Source organism: Rhinolophus sinicus, linkage group LG04 (assembly GCF_036562045.2).
Source record: "Rhinolophus sinicus isolate RSC01 linkage group LG04, ASM3656204v1, whole genome shotgun sequence".
NCBI classification, from domain to species: Eukaryota; Metazoa; Chordata; class Mammalia; order Chiroptera; family Rhinolophidae; genus Rhinolophus; species Rhinolophus sinicus.
This window is the reverse complement of record NC_133754.1, coordinates 106,810,570-106,832,809: the sequence shown is the minus strand read 5'-3', so window position 1 is coordinate 106,832,809 and position 22,240 is coordinate 106,810,570. Positions and strand designations below refer to the sequence as shown.

Here is a 22,240-nt window from a genome sequence, read left to right as displayed (position 1 = left end):
GAGGCATCCGTGGGCAAGCGTGGGAGTGTGGCCAGCTCCCGGACCCGGGCCTGACAGTGGACACCAAGGGCAGTACCAGGCGCCCGGGTGCTTGTATGCTCACCCTCTTCTGTCCGTGAGTGATGTTGTCACAGCAGGATGCTGAGCATGGGGCTGGGGCGCAGACTCCCTGGTGGAGGGGGGCCCGGGCACTGAGGACGGAGGACGGGGGCGCAGACCCCTGGTGGGGGGAGGCCCGGCACTGAGGAGGACGGGGGCGCAGACCCCTGGTGGGGGGGGGCCCGGCACTGAGGAGGACGGGGCGCAGACCCCTGGTGGGGGGCCCGGCACTGAGGAGGACGGGGCGCAGACCCCTGGTGGGGGGCCCGGCACTGAGGAGGACGGGGCGCAGACCCCTGGTGGGGGGCCCGGCACTGAGGAGGACGGGGCGCAGACCCCTGGTGGGGGGCCGGGCACTGAGGAGGACGGGGCGCAGACCCCTGGTGGAGGGGGCCCGGGCACTGAGGAGGACGGGGCGCAGACCCCTGGTGGAGGGGGCCCGGGCACTGAGGAGGACGGGGCGCAGACCCCTGGTGGGGGGCCCGGCACTGAGGAGGACGGGGCGCAGACCCCTGGTGGAGGGGGCCCGGCACTGAGGAGGACGGGGCGCAGACCCCTGGTGGAGGGGCCCGGGCACTGAGGAGGACGGGGCGCAGACCCCTGGTGGAGGGGGCCCGGCACTGAGGACGGAGGACGGGGGCGCAGACCCCTGGTGGGGGGGGGCCCGGCACTGAGGAGGACGGGGGCGCAGACCCCTGGTGGAGGGGGGCCCGGGCACTGAGGAGGACGGGGGCGCAGACCCCTGGTGGAGGGGGGGGCCCGGCACTGAGGACGGAGGACGGGGGCGCAGACCCCTGGTGGAGGGGGGCTAGAACTGAGGACGAGGGACAGGGCCCCAGGAATCCCAGGCAGCCTGTGGAGGATGTGATGGAGTCAGAGGTCAGGACCTGGGAGAGCACAACGATGTATTTCATCTCTAAATTTTCTAGAATGTTCCTTGGATTGTTTTCTTTTCAGTCTGGAGTCTCCTGGAATCCCAGACAAGATTTTGTGTTCATTTCTAGGCTCTGAACTAAAAAGAACCTGCCATAACCTTTGGTGGGTGGGAGGAGCAGGGGCTCTGTCAAGAGTGGTCTGTGGGGCCAGGCAGGGGCCCAGGAAAGGGATGAGGGGTGAGGAGGAGGCGTCTGCTCAGGACACATCACGGGACTGGAACGAGATGTGGTTGAGCTCACACCTCAAGTGCAGAGTCCCTCTTTCTTGGCTGAGGGACCTCCCACCTTCGCCTGTTTCCTATTGGGGAAAATGGGAACAGCAGCCCCCACGTGCTGGGGTGGCCAAGAGGAATCAAGTTAACACGCAGGCACTGGGGCAGCACAGGTCATTGGCTGATGGGCCCCGAGGCCCAGGGCTTGGGTGACTGAGTGGCCTGGTGGTGGCTGCCCCTCCTACCCATCTGGGGCCTAGAGCTGGGGAGGGAGATGTGATGGGTAGGGATGTGTGTGGGGAGGTGGGAGCTCTGGAGAGCTGTGGGAAGAGGCCATGGAGGGGAGAGGACATGCAGCACGGGGACATCTGGCATGGGCAGTAGGGTGGGAGACATCCGGGGGTGACACTAGGAGGATTGTGGCGGCAGGGCTGGAGCAGGTAGCCAGGTAGAGGGGGGCGGGGCCTATTCCTACACTGATGGGACCGTACCTGAGCAGGCCCTGGGCCCCAGGCTGGACGAGGGACTCCGAGAGCCCTCAGGGTCAGCTCCTGCGAGAGGTATGTGAAGTCTCAAGTGGGAATCATCTAAAAAACACTCCTGAGAGAAGGGAGGAGACTGGTACATTTAATATGGTTGAGCACCTTTGTAAGAAGGTAAAGCGCTTCTTACAGTCATTATAAATAGTGAAATAGAAGCATTTGGAAAAGAAGAAGGCCCCAGGCGAGTGGGCAGGCAGGGGCTCTTTGGTGCAAGATGGGCGGCAGCAGCTGGTCTGTCAGAGGCTCCCCAGGTCATCTGTCAGAAAGGCCAGCAGGAAGCGGCTGACGTGCCTGTCCACGATGAGTGGGGAGAAGCCCAGGACACGCCGGGCCCCTGGCAGCACCTTGGGGTCTGGAAAACAAGGGTGTCTCAGAACCCACCTTATGACACAGCAAGCTTCACACCCAAGTGACGTCAAGTGGGCCTGCCAGGCACTAACCCCACCTGACCTCGACATCTCAGCATATCCAAAAAGGGGTAGTGGGGCCACCATGCTGTGCCGACACGGCGCCTCAGCCATGGGCCTCCCGTCCATCCACCAGAGCTGGGACACTGGAGGGGACCCGGGACGTGGGCAGTGCCTTGCTCCAGGCCCCAATTGGGACAGGGCTTTCTATAACTCCTGAGCCCCGGCTGTGCCCCTTCTCCCACAAGGGGCCATCACTCTCTGACCCTGGGGGTGGTGGGCCACCAAATGCCGGGCATGGGGATCAGAACCCACCACTGGGCCCCCCACTCCCTGTTTCTCCTGAGCCCGGCCACTGTCCCAGTGCAGGTGAGGACAGCGAGTTTCCAAGAGACTGGGGCTGGTGCCTTGCTCAGAGCTGAGTGGGCAGTATGGGAGCCCTGTCCTGGGCTCTCGTGGGGGCTGGGCGGAGGCCTGGCCAGGCAGCACCCACCTGGAGGGCAGCAATAGATGAGGAGGGCCAGCCCCGCAGCCAGGCCAAGACAGGCCAGGAAGGCCACGGGTCCTGGGGGAGAAATGTGTGTCAGGGGCTGCCCGCATCTCAGAGGGCGGGGAGGGGTCCGGAGACCCAGAGGGACAGGCTTGTGGCCCAGGCTGGGGTCAGTGGGCAGGGATACCCCCAGTGAGCACCGTGGGGGGGTATGTCCACAGGAAGCCAGGAACAGAGCCCAACTTGGAGTGGAGAAGCCCCCACGTAGAGATAGAGCCCTGGGTGGGGGGGCAGAGGGGAAGCAGGAGACGGTTACCCCTGTCACTGAGCCCTCGGCTCGCGGTGCCTGAGTCTAGCTCTGTGCAATCTGAGTTCTCTGGAAACAAAATCACAGGGCGCAGTTAGTCATGGGTGGGCCAGAGAGGAAAGTGCTCACCCGCCCTCAGGAAACCAAGGGGGCTGTCAAGGTCCCTCTGCCCCAGGACCACCCAGCCCTGGGCCAAGCTGTGCTGGACCATGTTGTGCTTGAGGGGGCCAGTGCCCGGGAGAGAACCTTGCACGGTTCGGGGTCTTCTGTTCACTTTCTAGGACCTCAAGGGCCATAGGGTGGGGGCCTGTTGTTCCCTGGTGACCACGAGGCACCAGATGTAGCACAAACCCTGCCTGAAGGTGTCCCTGTCAGCAGGGCGCTCTCTCCCCAGGCCGCCCAACCAGCCCCCTGCCAGATGGCCCTGAGGGCAGCCGGGAGCTGAGCCAGGAAGGTGCTTGACTCCCAGCAGGGCGGGCGTGACAGGAGGGTCCAATGCTGAAGCTCAGAGCCAGTCCTGCCAGCCTGTCCTCGGGGTCAGACACCAGCCCCAGCCCAGGCTGAGTGGCCTGCGTGAGCCACCTCATCTCTGGGAGCCTTTGGCCTCTGTCCTAAGAATCGAGGAAAAGCAGCCACTCCTGGGGACCAGGGCACAGAGGCCTCAGGACTGAGCTGCCATCCCCACCTACACCCTCCACATCCTGGTCCCAGCAACTCAGAAGAACTCTCACATGACCCCCAGGCCCACAGGCGAGACCCCAAAACCAAAACACATGTGCATGGACTAGCCATCAGGCCTGAGACTGTTCTGCAGAAAAACCCACACTGGGAACCACTTGGGAAAAGGGTGGACACGGCCTCAGTACCCACTATGGGGGCCCATTCACTTAAGGCTGGTACAGGCCAGAGCTGTGAGGCCTTAGGATCAGAAGGGACAGGATTCCCACAGTGCACTAGGTTATGGAGGGAAGGGGCAGATGCTACCTTTTGTGTCAAGACGGGCACAAGAGACAGAGACACAGAGAAACATACAGACAGAGAGAGACACAGAGAGACCGGGAGACAAAGATATGTGTGCTGCGGGAAACACTCTCTACTCTCTGGGGCCAGAGGAGACTAGACACAGCCACAGGTGTCCCTAGCAAGGGGCTGAGCAAGGAGACGCTGGAGCCCGGGGAGTGAGACACTTACGCAGGGTGTGCCGGCTGGGCAGGCGGCTGTGCAGGGGCTGCGCGTGGATGTACAGGGCGCGGTAGAATTCCTGGCAATCTCGCTCGGTGCTCCGCTGCAAGTGGCCCAGGAGGTCACAGAGCCTCACGCGCAAGGATGCCTTGGGGTTCCGGAACTGGGGGCAGAAGGGCCACAAAGGAACCCGAGGTTGGAAGAGGCTGGGCCAAAGGTAGCTGTGCTGTCGGAGGGGGGTGGAGGGGCTCCAGGGTCAGCCCCCAGCCTGCTCCATCCCCAGCTTCCTCGTGGCAGGGTGACTCTGCCTGGGTGCTCCAAACACCCCAGGGAGGTAGTGACTGTGAACCACGGCCTCTTGGCCTGAGACTGTGCTAGTCACAGCATGGCTGCTAATTCTCACACTCTCTGTGAGGGCGGAGAGAGGCCACCAAGAAAGGCAGTGGTGACATTATCCCAAGCGTGGGAACTTAGTGGCTTGCTGTGTGACTTTAGTAATCGCTTCACCCCCTAAGACTCCCTTTGCTCATTTGTAAAAAGGGAAAAATAAACCCCACCCTGTAGGGTTATTACAGGGAATCAATGAGGTGATGATGTAATCACTTTTAATAGTTTACAGTCTACAGGAATGTGATTCAAGTATTTAAAAAATAAATCGAGGGTTGAGGAGGAAAGAATTGGCTCTATCGATGTGTCTGATGGAGAAATGTGAGGCTATGAAGGTCAGTGGATAGGGCACTTGGCATTGACAGCCAGGACCTGGAGGCTGTGGCCTGGTGCTACCCCCTGGTGGCGGCATAGTGTTCTACATGGAAGCAGAACTGAACCACATATGTGCAGAAGCTGCAGACAAGAGCAGCTGGAGCCACAGGTATCCATGTATGGAGGCGTTTCCTTTTTCTCATACAAACTTTTCAAATGTTTAAAAATGAACATGTATAAAACTTTTAACTACAATAGTAAGACATAATTTTGAGATCCAACTTTTTAGTTTCTTGTATTACTTTCATAACTTAAGAAGTACCATATTTTGCCATGTGTAATGCACACCCACGTTTTTGGCCCAAAATTTCAGGGGAAAAAATCTTTCGTTTTAATTTTCTAACTCAAATTTTTATTTGTTTACATTTAGCTACTTGTTTTTTGTATTATAAAGGAATTTTACCATTTATTTTTTAACATATTATGGTACAAGAAATTTTATGTAACAAATTACAAAACACAAGAACAGATATGAGGTACAAGAAATTTTATGTACCGGTAATAAATTTATGATATTTACGCATCATAAAAAAAGAGAAGGCCAAGAACTCTTTGTTGTTTCAAGTTCGTCATAAGTTCAACAAAACCGATTATAGTATTCCAAGGTATTATTCTGCATAAGGATATCATTACTGATTTCTAGAGTTACACTTTTAACTCACAAGCATAAATAAAAGAATTTAAAGCATTTCTATAGATATGGAATTAGTGCTACCCTTGTATAACGCACATCACTATTTTTCCCTCACAAATTTGGTCAAAAACGTATGAATTATACATGGCAAAATACGGTATCTGAGCCAGTAGCAGGTCCATGTGCATTCCAGTTCTGTCAGGGATCAACCCCACCTGTCTCCAGGAGAGGCCCAACCCTCTGGTCAGCCCCATGTGGCACCATTAATTTGCACCAAAGCAGGAAGCTGCAGCTCCAGAAGGGCTCACTCAGTGACCCAGCTGGGAGGGGAGCCTCCACCCCAAAGCCCTGGCTGGTCTCTGGCACCCACCTTCAGGCCTACGGGGGAGTCAGAGAAGTGGGTATAACAGGCAAGGTCACCCAGTCTCAGGCTGTGCCCATGAACAGGATGGGCTGTGTTACACCCAAAATGCTTGCTCATTTTGAACTTTTGGAAGAGGCAGAGTGAAGAGCCAGGTGGCACATGGGTGGGCCTGTCTAGAACCTCTGCTCCCTCCTCTGCCCCCTTCCAAGTTTGCTGCGTGTTGTCACATGTCTCCTGTGATACTCCCAGCATGGAAGGGGTCAACAGGAAGAGTGACACATGAAGACACTGGGACTGAGAGAGCTTATGTTCTGGGCCCAAGGATACCCAAAGAGGCAGTTTTCATCTCTGAGCTCTCCTGCCTCCCGCTCTCCCAGCCCAGAGAGGAAGGAATAGGACAGAAGCGTCCGGCAGGCGCGCCCCTCACTCAGCACCTTCTCGGCGTCCTTGTTGCTGAGGATCTGGGGGTAGTAGCGGTTCAGCTGGAGGATGATCCTGTCCACCTGCTGTTCGCTCAGGCGCCCATGGCCCATCAGGAAAGGTGTGTCCTGGACCAGGCGGTCACAGTAGGTCTGCTCTGAAACACAGGTAGGGAACACGGAGGGCATGAGGCAGCACGGCCCGAGGACGGGGTGGCTGCCCCCCCTCCCACAGCGCAGCAGGGCATCCATTGCCACGGGAGGCATGCAGGCTGTGAGCACCTCGATACATGCTGACATCCCAGCCCGTGTGGGCCTCACGCACAGCCCAGAGCCCCCCATGTCTTGTCAACACCCTGGCCAGAAGATGGGGTGGGCAGGTATGGTGAGAACAGTCCAAAATGCTCAAAAGCAGAACAGAGCCTCTGCCCCTTCTCTTCTATGAAAATGCACTGAGGGCCGAGGGATCTGCTGCCCAAGGGCGCTCACAGCCACCACTGTCATAGGACAAACGTACAGGGCTCAGGGTGGCCCGTGCTGGCATGGCAACAGGTCCGTGTCAGTAGAAGGTGGACAGGATCACCCTCCAGCCTGTCTGCAAGGCCTGGAAAAGCTGCCAACAGCAGACCAGTGTGCCTGCCAGGGGGCTGAGGAAGGCTTTTTCTCTTGTCTTTTCTTTCAGAATCACCGCTAAAGCATCATTGTTGCACCTTCCTTCCCATTAAGAATATTCCTTAGAATGACAAGCCTTTAACAACAAGGGATGGGATAGAGGTTGGCAAGTGGGGGACACAGGTTCTTTGAGGGAGGGTCCTGAGTCCCTGTGACACTGGCTACCTGAACAGGTGTACCACCTTACCTACGTACCTGTAGCAGTTTGTCCCATTTCCTGGTGGACACAGGCTGGGGGATGGGCAGAGCTGTATAGGAGGAGAGTTTCTGAAAGTGACTGGAGTTAAGTTGGTATCAATTCAAATTAAATTGTTATAACCTTAGGAAGTTGTGTGTAATCCTCATGGTAACCACACACACACACACACACACACACACACACACAAAATATATATATATATATATATATATATATATATATATATATATATATATATATATATATATATATATATCTCCACACAATACACACAAAATGAAATCAAAAGTATTGCTACAAAAAAATCAACTAAACACAAAAGAAGGCAGTAATGGATGAAATGAAAGACAAAAACGCTATAAGACATACAGAAAAGCAATAGCAAAAGACAAGAACAAGTTATTCCTATCAGTAATTACTTTTAATGTAAATGAATTAAACTCTCCATTCAAAAGGCAGAAATTGGCAGAATGGATCTGTGATGTTGTGATTTATAAGAAATGTATATTTGGTCTTCATCCTTCTTCCTGGCACACAGCTCCTAAAACCCTGGACTTTCTTAATCGATGAGCCATGAAAGTGGGAGTCTTTTGTTACTCATAACAAGCCCCTTTCAACCCCACCCGAGTTTGTGTAAATGACTTGACTTTTGGAAACGCCTGGAATAACCACAGGGTGGGGGCTGGTTGCCCAGAGAACCAAGTGATTAGAGGGTTGGAACTTTCAGCACCACCCACTGGGGAGGGGAGAGGGGCTAGAGATTGAATCAATCGCCAATGGCCAATGATTTAATCTCATGCCTACGTAACAAAGCCTCCATAAGAACCCCAAACGATGGGTTTTGGAGAGCTTCTGAGAAGTTGGCAGGGCGGCCCAACTGGCAGGGGCATGGAAGCTCTGCACTCCTTCCCACAAGCCTTGCCCTATTCGTCTCTTCCATCTGGCTGTTCACTTACATACTTTGAAATATCCTTTGTAATAAATTGGCAGGAATAAATAAAGTGTTTTCCTGAGTTCTGTGAGCCACTCTACCAAATAACTGAACTCAAGGAGGGGGGGATGGAAATCCGATTTATAGCCAGTTGGTCATAGGCCCAGGTGACAACCTGGATTTGTGATTGGCATCTGAAGTAGGAGCAGTCTTGTGGGACTGAGCCCTGACCTGTGGCATCTGATGCTGTCTCCAGCTAGATGGTGTGAGAATTGACTTAAACTGTAGGACACCCAGTTAGTATCCACCAGAGAACTGGATAATTGCTTGGGGGCAAACAAACACATTCGGTGACCAGAAGTATCAGAAGTGTTGAGAAGTTGAGGGTTTGTGTAGGAATAGAGGAGAAATTGTGTTTTTCTCCCAGGATTGAAAATATATATATAATTCAATTATATGCTATCTTCAAAAGACTCTCACTTTAGATCTAAAGACACAAATAGGGTGAAAATGAAAGGATGGAAAAAAATATTCCATGCAAACAGTAACCAAGAGAGCTTAGGTGGCTATACTAATATGAGAAAAAAAGACTTTGTCACAATTGTTATATGAGACAAAGAAGTATATTATATATTAAGAAAAGGGATATTCACCAAGAGGACATAACAAACATATATGCAGTCTGACAATTAAGTTGGCGAACTCATCCTAGAAAAAGTGCTATATACCTCACTGCTGAATATCACTACGGTCGCCTTCAAAGTACTGAGAAGCTATGCACTGATAGCCTTCAAAGCAATTTTGGAACTCTTTTTCTGGAATGGCCATCAGAGCTGTCGTCGTAGTACCCTTGATGTCCTGAATGTCATCAAAATGTCTCCCTTTCAATATTTCCTTTATCTTTAGGTAAAGAAAGAAGTCATTGGGGGCCAGATCAGGTGAGCAGGGAGGGTGTTCCAATACAGTTATTTGTTTACTGGCTAAAAACTCCCTCATGGACAGTGCCGTGTGAACTGGTGCATTGTCGTGATGCAAGAGCCATGAATTGTTGGCGAAAAGTTCAGGTCGTGTTCATCTAACTTTTTCATGCAACCTTTTCAGCACTTCTGAATAGTAAAGTTGATTAACTGTTTGTCTAGTTGGTACAAATTCATAATGAATAATCCCTCTGATATCAAAAAAGGATAGCAACATCGTTTTGACTCTTGATTTGGATGGACCTTTTTTGGTCATGGAGAATTGGCTGACTTCCATTGTGCACTTTGAGGCTTTGTTTCAGAGTCCTATTGGTACACCCATGTTTCATCACCAGTGATAACACGGCCCAAAACATCGTCTTGCATCTCCAAATGTTCTTGGCAAACCTCGACTCTCCTTTACTTTTATTCATTGGTGAGCTCCTTCAGGACCATTTTTGCACACACCTTTGTCATGCCAAGATTTTCAGTTCAGATTTTCCTGTTTCTTTATTGATGTTTACTTAGTCTGCTACGCTTCTCCCAATCAGCTGACGATTTTGACACACAATTCGATGGATTTTTGCAATGTTTTCGTCAGTTCTGCTTGTTACTGGCTACCCTAACCTCTCTTCATCACTGATGCGTGCTATCCCCTCAGAAAAATGTTTAATCCATTTTTACACTGCTGTTTTCTTCATGACGTTATCCCTATAAACTTGGACTAACATGTCCCTGATTTCACTTGCACTATTGCCAAGTTTAACAAGAAATTTAATGTCTGTTCGTTGCTTTAATTCAAGCTCAGACATTCTAGCAATGGCACAAGAAAACACGCAACAACAATAATGAGTGCCACTCAGCAAGACACCGCCACATGTGGACACGAACACGGCTGCAGTTGTGAAACACTGATATACCAAGGTTATGAAACTTTACCGAGATTTTTGCACAGTGCTGCCAATAAAAGTGCACGTGGCAAATTCACGAACTTAACTGTCAGACCTCGTATACACCAAATATCAAAGCCCCAAAAAATACAAAGCAAAGATTGGCAGAATTTAAGGGAGAAATAGACAGCTTTATAATAATAGTTTGAGACTTTAATACACCACTTTCAATAATAGACACAACAACCAGACACATGATCAATAAGGAAACAGAGGATATGAACAACTCCATAAACAAATGATACCTAACAGATACACACACAATACTCCACCCATCAATAGCAGAATGCACATTTTTCTCAAGTGCACATGGGACATTCTCCAGGATAGACCTCAAAATAAGTTTGGCCACAAAACAAGTCTTAATAGATTATAAAAGACTGAAATTATGCAAAGGATATTTCCTAATCACATGGAATAAAACTAGAAATCAGTAATAGAAGGAACACTAAAAATTCATAAGTATGTTAAAATTAAACCAATGGGTCAAAGAAGAAATCACAAAGGAAATTAGAAAATACCTTGAGATAAATGAAAATAAAAATACAGCATATCACAATTTAAGGAGTGCAGTGAAAGCAGTGCCGAGCATGAAATTCATAGCTGTAAATGCACACAATAAAACAGAAGAAAGACCTTAAATCAATAACCTCATGTCACACCTCAAGGAACTAGAAAAAGAGCAAACTAAACCCAAAGCAACAGAAGGAAGGACATAATAAAGATTAGAATGAAGGTAAATGAGAAAGAGAAGAAACAGTAGGAAAAAAGCAACAAAACCAAAAGTTGGTTCTCTGAAAAGATAAAAAATTGACAGACCTTTATCTAGACTGACAAAGAAAAAAAGAAAGTAAAACTCAGAAATTACAGTGGGTATATTACTACCAATTTTACAGAAATAAAAATTATAAGAGAGTACCATGAAGATTTGTATGCCAACAAATTGGACATCCTAGATGAAATGGACAAATTTCTAAAAACACAATTTACCAATGCTGAATCATGAAGAAATAGAAAATCTGAATAGATGTATAACTAATAATGAGATGAAGTCAGTAATCAAAATTGCCCCCAACAAATAAAAGCTCAGGACCAGATGGTTTCACTGGTGAATTCTACCAACATTTAAAGAACTAACACCAATCATTGTAAAACTCTTCCAAAAAACTGGAGAGGAGGGAATACTTTATAACTCTCTCTGAGGCCATCATTACCTTGATACCAAAACCAGACAAAGACACTACAAGAAAACTACACACCAATATTGCTTATAAATACTGATGCAAAAATCCTCAATAAAATACTAGTAAACTGAATTCAGCAGCACATTAAAAGGATTTATTCCCAGAATGCACAGATGGTTCAACATATAAAAATCTATCAATATAATAGATCACATTAATAACATGAAAGAAAAAAACACGATCATCTCAAGCGATGCAGAAAAAGCATTTGACAAAATTTAATACTCTTTTTTGATTTAAAATCTATAAATTAGAAATAGAAGCAAACTTCCTCAAACTTGACAACAAAGGTCTGTCAACATGATAAAAGTTATATGGTCATATATGAAAAGTCTACAACAAACATCATACTCAATGGTGAAAGATGGAAGCTTCTTCCCTAAGATCAGGAATAAGGATACTCACTCTCACCACTTCTTTTCAATATACCGTGTTTCCCCGAAAATAAGACTGGGTCTTTTATTAAGGTTGCTCTAAAAGATGCATTAGGGCTTATGTTCAGGGGATGTTATCCTGCAATATCATGCTAGGGCTTATTTTCTGGTTAGGTCTTATTTTTGGGGAAACACGGTAGTACTAGATGTCCTATTCAGAGCAAGTACGCAAGAAAAGGAAATAGAAGGCATCCAATTGTAAGGAAGAAGTAAAATTATCTCTGTTTGCAGATGATATGATCTTAGGAAAACCCCAAAGTTTAAAACAAAACAAAACTGTTAGAACTAACATATTCAGCAAAGTTGCAAGACACAAAATCAACACCAAAAATCAGTTCCATTTCTATACACTAACAATGAACAATCCAAAAAATATAAGAACAGAATTCCATTTATAGTAGCATCAAAAAGATAAAATACTTAGGAATAAAATTAAGTAATGAAGTGAAAGACCTGTACACTGAAAACTATACAACTGCTGAAAGAAATGAAAGAAGACACAAATAAATGGAAAGATATCCCATGTTTATGGATTGAAAGGCTTAATATTGTGAAGATAATAGTAGCCAAAGTGATCTGCAAATTCAATACAATCCCTATAAAAACCCCAATGATGACTTTGCAGAAACAGAAAAAGTCATTCTAAAATTCATTTATCAAAGAACCTTCATACTGAAAACAATCCTGAAAAAAAAAACAAAGTTGGAGGATTCATACTTCTTGATTTCAAAACTTAATACAAATCTACAGGAATCAAAACAGTGTGGTAGTGGTATAAGGACAGATATATAGACCAATGGACTGGAATAAAGAGTCCAGAAATAAACAGCATTTTGAATAGAAAAAAAAAGTGAAAAGACAACCCACAGAATAGGAGAGAATATCTGCAAAGCATATATCTGATAAGGGATTAATACCCAGAATATATAAAGAACTCCTACAACTCAACAACAAAAAATCCATAAACAGCCCAATTAAAAAATGGGCAAAGAACTTGAATAGGCATTTCTCCAAAGAAGATATACAAATGGCTACTAAGCACATGAAAAGAAGCTCAATATCATTAGTCATCAGGGACATGTAAACCAAACCATGACATATCACTTCATACTCATTAGGGTGACCATATATATATATATATATATATATATATATATATATATATGTAAAATGAGGATGTGAAGAAATTGGAACTCTTGTGCATTGCTGGTGGGCATGTAAAATGGTGCAGCCATCATGGAAAAACAGTTCGGCAGTTCCTCAAAAAGCTAAACATAAATTGTTATACGAATGAGCAATTCCACTTCTAGGCATACACCAAAAAGAATTGAAAGCAGGGACTCAAACAGACACTTGCACACCAGTGTTCAGAGTAGCACTATTCACAAGAGCCAAAAGGTGGAAGCAACCGATGGATGACTGAATGAACAAGATATGGCATATGCACACCATGGAATATTATTCAGCCTTTGAAAGGACAGAAATTCAGACACATTGAAATTACGACACATTGAAAATATTATGCGAGTTTGAAAAAGTCAGACACAAACGGACAAATATTGTGATTCCACTTAAATGACATCTAGAATGGGCAATTCTAGAGAATGGAAAGTAGAATGGTGGTTGCCAGGGGTCATGGGATAAAGGGGAGTTAGTAATTAATGGGGATATAGAGCTTCTGTTTGGGATGATAAAAAAAAGTTCTGGAAATGGAGAGTAGTGATGGTTTCACAGCATTGTGAATGTATTTAATGCCACTGAAATAGCTAAAACAGTGACACACAAACAAAAAAAGTGAACAGATAATTGGTTTATCTATACAATGAAATATAAGTGATAAAAAGACCTATGAAGTCATAAAAAGACATAGAAGAAACGTAAATGCATACTGCTAAAAGTAAAAGAAGCTAATGTGAAAAGCCTATTCCAACAGAAAAGCCAAACTATGGAGCCAGTAAAAAGATCAGAGGGTGCTTAGATCAGGGAAAAGGGAGGGGTGAGTAGGTGGGGCAAAGGATTTTTAGGGCCGTGAAACTATATGACAGTGCGATAGTAAACACAGGACATTATGCATTTTTCAGAACTCAGAATGTACAACACAAGGAGTGAACCCTAATGTGAACTGCAGTTAGTACTAATGTATTGATATTGGTTTATCAAGGGTAACAAATGTACCATGCGATGCAAGATGTCAATAGGGGAAACGGGGGGGGGGGGGGAGTTAGGCTGAGGACATTCTGTACTGTCTGCTCAACTTTCCATAACATAAAATTGCTCTAAAATAAAATCTAGTAATTAAAAAGAAATTCTATTTAGAAATTCCAGTGTAGAATCTGAAAGAAAAAATGGGGGTCACAGAAAGCAGCCGAACTCGTTGATCAGATGGGGTTACCTGGGAAGGAGCACGAAGAAACTCTTTGGAGTGATGGAGATGTTCTGACTTGATCGGGCCTGGGCTGCTAGTTCCACGGGTGTATACACTTGTCCAAACTTATCAAATTATTCACTAAAAATGAGTGCATTTGTTTGTAATTATGTCTCAGTGAAGTTGAATATTTAAAAATGGGGTCATCATGTTGGAACAAATGGGTCTCCTCCCTGATTTCCTATGTGGAGTAACTCAATAGACCATTTGTCTCCCTCATCTCTCTCCCATTGTCAACTCCTCCTGGCTGGCCTTTTTGCCCCTGATTACAAATTTCTAACTTCTAAATTCTCCCAGCCTCTGGAAATCTACCTGGAAGAAAAACTTGTCAGCAGCCCCGTCACGGTGAGAAAGCAGAACACTAGGACACCGAGAGACCTGCCACAGCCCCGTTGGTGGGACCCTCGTAGCCACCCGGCTTCAGCACATTCTGATTAAAGAGTTAAGAATACCAGCCAGAGTTCAGAGTGTGCCCCATGGCCAGGCATTCTGTGGGCTCTGTGCATACAGATAATCTTCATCCTTAGATTAGTATGAGCACAACCACCACCCCCATTTTCAGATGGGGAAACTGAGGCACAGCAAGTAGATAAGGTACCTGCCCAACCAAGGCCTTAGCCAGCCAGGGAGTGATGGGACAAGGTGAGGACCTAGGCACAGTGTCGGGGCCACCTCCTGAAATCCAGACTTTCCGCCCCCCTACAACGCTTGCCTGTGGGTCTCAGACCTACATCCATTCATTCCAGCACTCCTTTAACTGTGCACTTAGCTGCATCATGTCTGCTCCTAGCCAGGCCCAGTAGGGCAGGCCCGAGGCTGTCCTGTCCAGTATGTGCAGCTGTGCAGAGCCAGCACACAGTAGGCGCTCACTAGGAGTTCTGGAATAAATGGATGTAGGTCTGAGAGCCACAGACGAGCGCTGTTGGAGGATGGGGGCCAGCCCTGCAGTGGCTCCTGCAGCCCCGTGGGCACAGAAGCAGGTGGGGCCGTGGCCACCAGGTGTGAGTCATCTGGCACAGTAGCACAGCCGGGGGCGAGGCTCCAGGTTCTGCCTCACTCTGTGCTTCCTGTGGTCGCTGTAAACTGCACACAAACCACACCCAGGCAGCTACTCAAGGCACAAAATGGCACTAGAAAGGAAACCACTTTGGTCTTGGTCCTGATAAACAGTTCCAGGTTTTTAAAGGATAAAGAAAGAACACTCTGGCACAACACCCACCAGGACTTTGCCAGCTCCCTTTGCCAAGCCCCACGTCCTCCACCTTTTTGCCTAGCTGGCACCAGAACCATGGACTCCTAACCCATTACCCCCACATGGCACTTGTGGCCAGGTGGGAGCTGGCCCCACCTACTCTCACCCAGCCCCCCATGTCTCTGAGCCTTCCCACATGGCAGCCACCAACTGCACCACACTGCCCAGGACCCCCGCCCCAAGTCAAGAAGATGCATCCCTGTGGTTTCCACCCAGCTAACTGGTGCTTAGCTCACTGCCCTCCCCACCCCCCGAGGCCATCGCCCCCACCCCACTGCAATCCACATGCTTGGACCTCAAGCTCCATCCTGAATGGAATCTCCCAGAATCTTCTCCTCTCCCAGAGCCCAACCTGGCTTTGGGCATGGAGGAGCTGAGATTGCTCACTCCAACACACTACAAGGCCGGGACTGGTTATACAGCAAGAGTTAACAGCTGCAATAACATTTGGCCACTGCATGGCCTGTGTAGGCACAGTGGGTCCCAGACACTTACTCCACAGCCTGTCACGGCGGCCCCAGAACCAGGATGAGGCAGGCCCATCAATGCACAGGGAGAGTGAACCATGGACAACAGGCCTGCAGTCTTGCAGGGCTGCCCATTTGATGCTCCTTGGCCTACGCTCTCTGCTCAGTTCCCCATCCCCAAAATGAAGGGAGGTGAGGGGTTGGGTCTCTAGAGGCCCAGCACACAGAGATGGCAGGGACAGGGAGGGTCAGAGGGCATGAGAAGGACACAGGTGTAGTCCCGGCTCTGCCACTGACCACCCGAGGGGCCTGCTGCTTGGCACGTGCCCAGTCTGAGCCTTTGTTTCCTCATCCGCACACGACATTCCACATGTCCCTACATGGTACCTCTGGGTGGGACGTCCTCGCTGCAGGGCCAAGCACACATTAGGTGCTTAGGAATGGCAGCCACACACAAAAAAAGGGTTCACAGAGATGACAGGGGAGCAGGTAGCAGCTGGGGTCTTTTCTAGCCTAGGCTGGGACACTCATGTCCTAGAAGTTACCAGGTTCCAGCCCATATGTGCAGGATCCAGGCTGGAACTCCGGTGAGTTCTGGGGTGAAAGGACAGGGATTTCTGGGGCCTCCCTGACCCCTGGGCCACCCTAGGTGACTTATGCCCCATGAGGCAGAAGAATGGGCCTCACAGGGATGAAGTATGGCTCTGGGAGGCCCCACATTCCCTGCCCACTCTGCTATGGGTCCACAACAGGCCTATCATCCTAAGAGCTTGCCAACAAGGTAAGAAAGTGCACAGAGCAGTGTGACCCCACTTGGCTGGGGTCAGGAGGGAGGTGAGGGCCCCAGTTCAGAGAGGTCCTTGGGGGTGGCTGGGCTGCAGATTCCATCCTGGAAAAAGAAGTTGGAGGGGCTGTGGCCACACAGCATGGAGCACAAAGTCTTGGGGGGGGCTCAGTCTGTGTCCCCGATTCCCATAGGCCTGTCCTTGACTGAGAGGTACAGCCGGGGAGGGACCAGAGAGTTCCCGGGGTACCACACACTGCCCAAGAATGCAGTGCCAGTCAGGCCTGTCTGTCAGGTGGCTGTGAGTTTGGAGTGTCTGTATCTCCTACTAGTAGGACCACAGAGTATTACCAGCACCGTTTTCACTTTCACCTCCCACTCTGTCAGGCGGCATCCTCACCCCAGCACCTCCCTATCCACAGATGCACATCGGCCTTTATCCCTTAGAACTTTCCAGGGCCTGACCATGGCCATTGCCCCCCAGAACCCTCCAGGGCCTGACCATGGTCCCGTTCCCAAAAATTTTCCAGGGCTTGATCTGGGTACGCCCCCAAGAACCTTCCAGGGCCTGACCATGCCCCCTCCCCACATACACCAGAACCCTGCAGGGGGTGACCACGCCCCCGGGCCTCTGTAGTCCCGCCGACTGCGGAGGCTGTCACGGGCACGCGGTCACGAACAAGATCACTGAAACAACGCAGTGAGGAGATGCCCCCGCGGGCGACATCGGCGTAGCAGGGCCCTGCGGGCCACCCGGATCGCGTACCCGTCCAGGGGGCACAGGCACGACCCGGGCCAGGCCCGCGCTCACCTGTCATGGCGGCGGCACGGCATGCACCCGCCCGGCACCGGCCTATCCCCCTACCGCCGTCCGCCAGTCAGTCGGCCTCCTCCAGCGGACTAGGGGTGACCGCAGCCCACCCGTCCGGCTAGATCTGCCCCTTCCCGGAAGGCCCCGCCCCCAGCGTCGGCAACGTCGCTGTCACAGCCCTAACCCCGCCCAGCCATGGCCCCGCCCGCTGAGCCCCGCCCCAGCGTCGGCGACGTGTCTACCAGAGCCCTGAAACACACCCTCATTGAGTTCCACCCTCACCGACGTCGGCTACGTAGTTGCCACAACCCTGTACCGCGCCTTTCACTGAGCCCCGCCCTCGCCTCCTACGGGGCCTGCAGGAGCCCGCAGCCTCGCTCGCGCCGGCAGACGGTGCAATGTCCTCAGAAGCCTTTAGCGCCGCTCTTCACTCGAGGCCCGCCCCTAGCTCCGACGCGCCTCCCGCCCCGCTTCCTCCGGGCCCAGCTGGCGTGTGGGCCCCGCCCCCGGCCCCACAGCGCCCTGCGGCTGGGCTGTTGTCCAGGTGGCCTGCGCTACTGCGCCCAGTCCGCTGCCCCACGCCCTGAAAGAGAAAACTGAGGCGCTTAGAGAGAGTTACCCAAGGTCACGCAGAAGGTCAGGTCGTGCGGGGTACAGGGCCAGGCCTGGAGCAAAAGGCCGGTGGGCTGCAGTACCCTAGAAGGATCAGCTAAAGAGGGCAGTACCTGCCCAGTGACCCTCCCCAATCCAGGGGAGAAGTCGGACTCAACGGTGTGACTTGGGTGGGGCACTCCCCTCTCTCGCCTCAGTTTGCAAAAGGGCACATCAGCCTATTAGTGTGACCCTAACTAGGAGGTCGTTTAGCTTGCCTGAATCTCAGTTTTCTAGTCTGTAAAATGGCTGACCTTGGGCAAATCTCTTTTTTCCGGAAGCCCACTCCCCCTTCTGCTACAGGCCTGGCCTTTCTATAATGCACCCACCCGGGAAGCCCCCAGTCCTTAGATATGCGAGTGCGGTATGTGAATGCGCAGGGTTCCCTCCGCACAGTGGAGTGCTGTGCTGGGAAGGGAAAGCAGGGCCTTCACAGAAGCCATTGCAGATATGGTTTTGGTTTTTTCTGGTTCCTTCTTTGCCTGTGCCAGCTGTTCCTCCTTTACATGCTCTAATGAGATGCAGGGGCTGGACCTGGAGTGGGGGCTCAAGCACAGTATTCTTTTCTTAGCACAGGGATGCTCTGCTCCCAAAGTCCATGCGCCCTCCAAGTCTATGCCTCAGCTGTCTCCTGTAATACAGGGTTAGGACCGACCATCAAGGTTGTGTGCAGTTGGGGCATCCAAAGAATGGGTGCAGTTGTCTCCTGGAAACCCCAAAACCCTTGGGCTGAATCATGGTTGTCACTACCTGGGAGCCACACCCTCCCCAAACAGTGGGAGTGCTTCCCCATGAGGCCCAGCCTTCGCCTGCCCCCAGCTGGGGATCCACATGGGCAGGGCCTCCCTGGGGAGGGAGGCTGGGGTTCCCTCCTTGTGGAGCCCCACACAGGCATGCCCAGGGGCCTCTGGTAGAGGGCCTCTTGAGCCTAGTAGAACCCAGCCTGAACCCCATTACTCCACATCTTTCAGCCTGTGTCACGGCTCCTGGCATTTACCTGTTAGTTTATTTCATCCTCTAGAAGTAATGTCAGTGCAGTAAAGGCAGAGTTTGGATGGACAGGGAACACAATAGGACAGTGAGGTCTTCCAGGCCTACTCACCTCCAGGGAGCCCCAACACTTCCTGGGTGACCGACTTCACAGCCATTCCTGCCGCGGGATGGAAGGGGAAATTGAGGCTTGGACAGCAGAATTCTTCGCCCAAGGTCTAGCAGTCAGGACCAGCTTCCCAGGTTCAGGATTTGCTCCCAGGGCCCCACCCAAGAACTCACAGATAGAGCCCAGTGCCCCTAGGATGTCCACTGTAGGCCAGCGGGAGTAGAAGCCACCAGTAGGGGACTACCAGCTTTGATCCCTACCCCAGGTGGTAGGTAGGCACAACACTCCCAGGATCAGAGAGCAGCTCCCAGGCACTCGGCTCTCTGGGGGGGAAGGGGCAGAGTTCCTCCCATCCCCCAGGCCAACACAGAAGTGAGCACTTAGGCCTGGAGGCCCAGCCATTCACAGTGGGAGGGCAGGTATGCTGAGGACCCGCACTTGCTGTACTGAGAACTATAGTTCTCACACGCAGAGGGAACCTGATCACCCTGTGTGCCATGGGAGCTGAGGTTGCTCACCAGCTGTCCCTGATGCACCAGCCCTGAGCCCCAGCCCCAGCCTGACAGCTTCCATCCCCTTCTCTCAGTTCTTTAGAATTTTGTAACCAAGGCATGCTTATCTGGTAAATACAATTTTAAATCCTCAGGGAAAGCTCATGCAGTATGGTGTCTGCATTTGCTATTCCCCTGGTTTTCTCAGGGTCTCCTTACTTATTCAGCTATTTTCTCAGCCTCCCCTGCAACAGGTCAGCAAAGTCAGACAGCAAACAAGAAACCGGGGAAATGTCAGCAGCTCATCTTTCTAATGACTAGAGCTCCTATAGATCAGAAAGAGGTCAACAGTCCTGTGTTCAGAAAAAGAGGAAACACGCCATACCAAGCTGCTCGATTCTGTTTATAATAAGAATTTCATGTTTCGTGGATCAATCTGTCACAAATCCAAGGGCCTAATCAGACCCTCTGTGGTCCTGGCCCTGGGGAACACCCTGCCACGGGGTGCCTCCCCAGGCTCCCAAGTCCACCCCGGGCACTTCCTGCTGCCCCTCTCCCCACTAGAATGTCAGTTCCCAGGACAGGGGCCACATCGACCTCCAGGATGGCCCCACGATCTTCACATCCTGGATCACACGCTTCTGCATGGCTCTTCAGGCTGGTCTGTGACTGGTGAAATGTGGCAGAGGTGATGGCGTGCCACTTCTGAGGCCAGGTCATATGGCACATTGTGGCTTCTGCCCTTCTCTCCTGGGTCACCGGCTCTGGAAGCCAGCTGCCGTTTCATGAGGACGCTCAAGCAGCGCAGAGGAGAGCCCCGTGTGGGGAGCAGCTGAGGCCCTGAGCCCTCAGCCGGCACCAGCTGTGAGGGAGTGAGTCACATGGAAGTGGAACCCCAGCCCCAGTCAGGCCATCAGATGAGACCCAGCTGATGTCTGACAGCAGCCTCAAGAGACACCCCGAGCCACAGCCACCCTGCCAAGCCTCACCCCAAATTGTGAGAGACAATAAATGATGATTATTGTTCTTGAGCTACTACCTTTGGGGGCAGCCGGTTACATAACTAATTCACCCGATGTCTCAGCAGAGGCCCGGCTGAAGTGAAGGAACAAGCTACATAACAGGTAGTGAAAGTATTCAAGAGGAAACAGTGCATGCGGGAGCCCTAGGCATGGATGACCTGGATGACCTTTCTGTGCTTGAGGAACAGCCACTGGAGTGGCTGGAGTGGAATGAGCAGGGGGATGAGGTCAGGAGGTCATGGGCAGATCATGCAGGGTCACACAACCAGGCAGCCAGGAGCCCGCAATCTGGGGATATATGAGGTCTGACAATTAAGTTCACGAACTCATCCTAGAAAAAGTGCTACACACCTCATTGCTGACTATCACTATGGTCACCTTCGAAGTAATCCCCTTGGGAAGTTATGCATCAATGCCAAAACAATTTTGGAATTCTTTTTCAGGAATGGCCATCAGAGCTGTCATCTTATTACCCTTGATGTCCTGAGTGTCATCAAAATATCTTCCTTTCTACATTTCCTTTATCTTTGGGTAAAGAAAGAAGTCATTAGGGGTCAGATCAGGTGAGTAGGGAGGGAGTTCCAATACAGTTATTTGTTTACTGGCTAAAAACTCTCTCACAGACAGTGCGGTGTGAGCTGGTGCATTGTCGTGATGCAAGAGCCATGAATTGTTGGTGAAAAGTTTAGGTCGTCTAACTTTTTCATGAGGCCTTTTCAGCACTTCCAAATAGTCAACTTGGTTAACTGTTTGTCCAGTTGGTACAAATTCATAATGAGTAATCCCTCATATGAAAACAGGTTAGCAACATCGTTGCAACAAGTTCACGAACTTAATTGTCAGAACTTATAAACTGAGGGAAGGGTGTGGTGATCTGATCTGTTTTTAAAACAACCCTCTGTCTACACAAGAGAATTGAAAGCATGGCCTCAAAGAGATGTTTGCACACTCAGAGTCACAGCAGCACTATTCAGATTAGCCAAAAGGTGGGACAACCCAAGTGCCCATTGACAGTGAATGGCTAAACTGTGGTATATATCCACACAGTGGAACATTATTCAGCCTTAAAAGGCAAGGAAATTCTGACACATTACAAGGATGAACCTGAGGACATTATACTGAGGAAAATAATACAGTCACAGAAGGACAAATATTGTACAGTTCCACTCATACATGTATGAGATTCCCTAGAGTAGTTAAATCACAGAGACAGAGCACAGAATGATGGTGCAGGAGCTGGGGGCAGGGAGGGGGAGTTACTGCTTAGTGGGCAGAGTTTCTTCTTGGGAAAGTGAACATGTTCTGCAGATGGATGGTGGGGATGCGGATGCCCACACAACACTGAAAATGGACTTAATGCTACTAAGCGTTACACTTAAAAATGGTTAAGATGGGGGGCCGGCCTGGTGGCTCAGGCGGTTAGAGCTCCATGCTCCTAACTCCGAAGGCTGCCGGTTCGATTCCCATATGGGTCAGTGGGCTCTCAACCACAAGGTTGC

The 22,240-nt window shown here is 50.3% G+C and overlaps 1 protein-coding gene across 8 annotated transcripts; it reads right to left on the bottom strand.

Annotated features, from left to right (window-relative positions):
• Nucleotides 1-1,852: 1,852 nt before the first annotated feature.
• CARD19 (caspase recruitment domain family member 19) lies at nucleotides 1,853-17,759 on the bottom strand. Of its 8 annotated transcripts, XM_019713848.2 has the most exons (8): nucleotides 17,479-17,622; nucleotides 14,132-14,245; nucleotides 7,221-7,273; nucleotides 6,369-6,511; nucleotides 4,184-4,337; nucleotides 3,002-3,061; nucleotides 2,689-2,760; nucleotides 1,853-2,140 (listed from the first exon to the last, which is right to left on the bottom strand). In XM_019713848.2, exons 3-8 carry the CDS (start codon nucleotides 7,237-7,239, stop codon nucleotides 2,025-2,027), a joined length of 564 nt encoding a protein of 187 aa, XP_019569407.1. In that variant the 5' UTR covers nucleotides 7,240-7,273; nucleotides 14,132-14,245; nucleotides 17,479-17,622; the 3' UTR covers nucleotides 1,853-2,024. The 8 variants fall into 8 exon arrangements, with proteins under 8 accessions (XP_019569407.1, XP_019569405.2, XP_019569406.1 ...); XM_019713846.2 differs by lacking the exon at nucleotides 14,132-14,245 and having other exon boundaries at nucleotides 17,479-17,632; XM_019713847.2 differs by lacking the exon at nucleotides 14,132-14,245 and having other exon boundaries at nucleotides 6,369-6,506; nucleotides 17,479-17,626.
• Between the last annotated feature and the right edge of the window lie 4,481 nt (nucleotides 17,760-22,240).

What these genes read in the sequence shown, in the direction of transcription:
- CARD19 (XM_019713846.2), bottom strand. Translation starts at nt 17,501, where the DNA reads ATGCCGTGCCGCCGCCATGACAG. An exon ending in AATGGGACAAACTGCTACAG is followed by an intron (nt 6,512 to 7,220) that starts GTACGTAGGTAA and finishes CCTGTGTTTCAG; the next exon opens with AGCAGACCTACTGTGACCGC. An exon ending in GCCCAGCCGGCACACCCTGC is followed by an intron (nt 3,062 to 4,183) that starts GTAAGTGTCTCA and finishes TTTTGTTTCCAG; the next exon opens with AGAACTCAGATTGCACAGAG.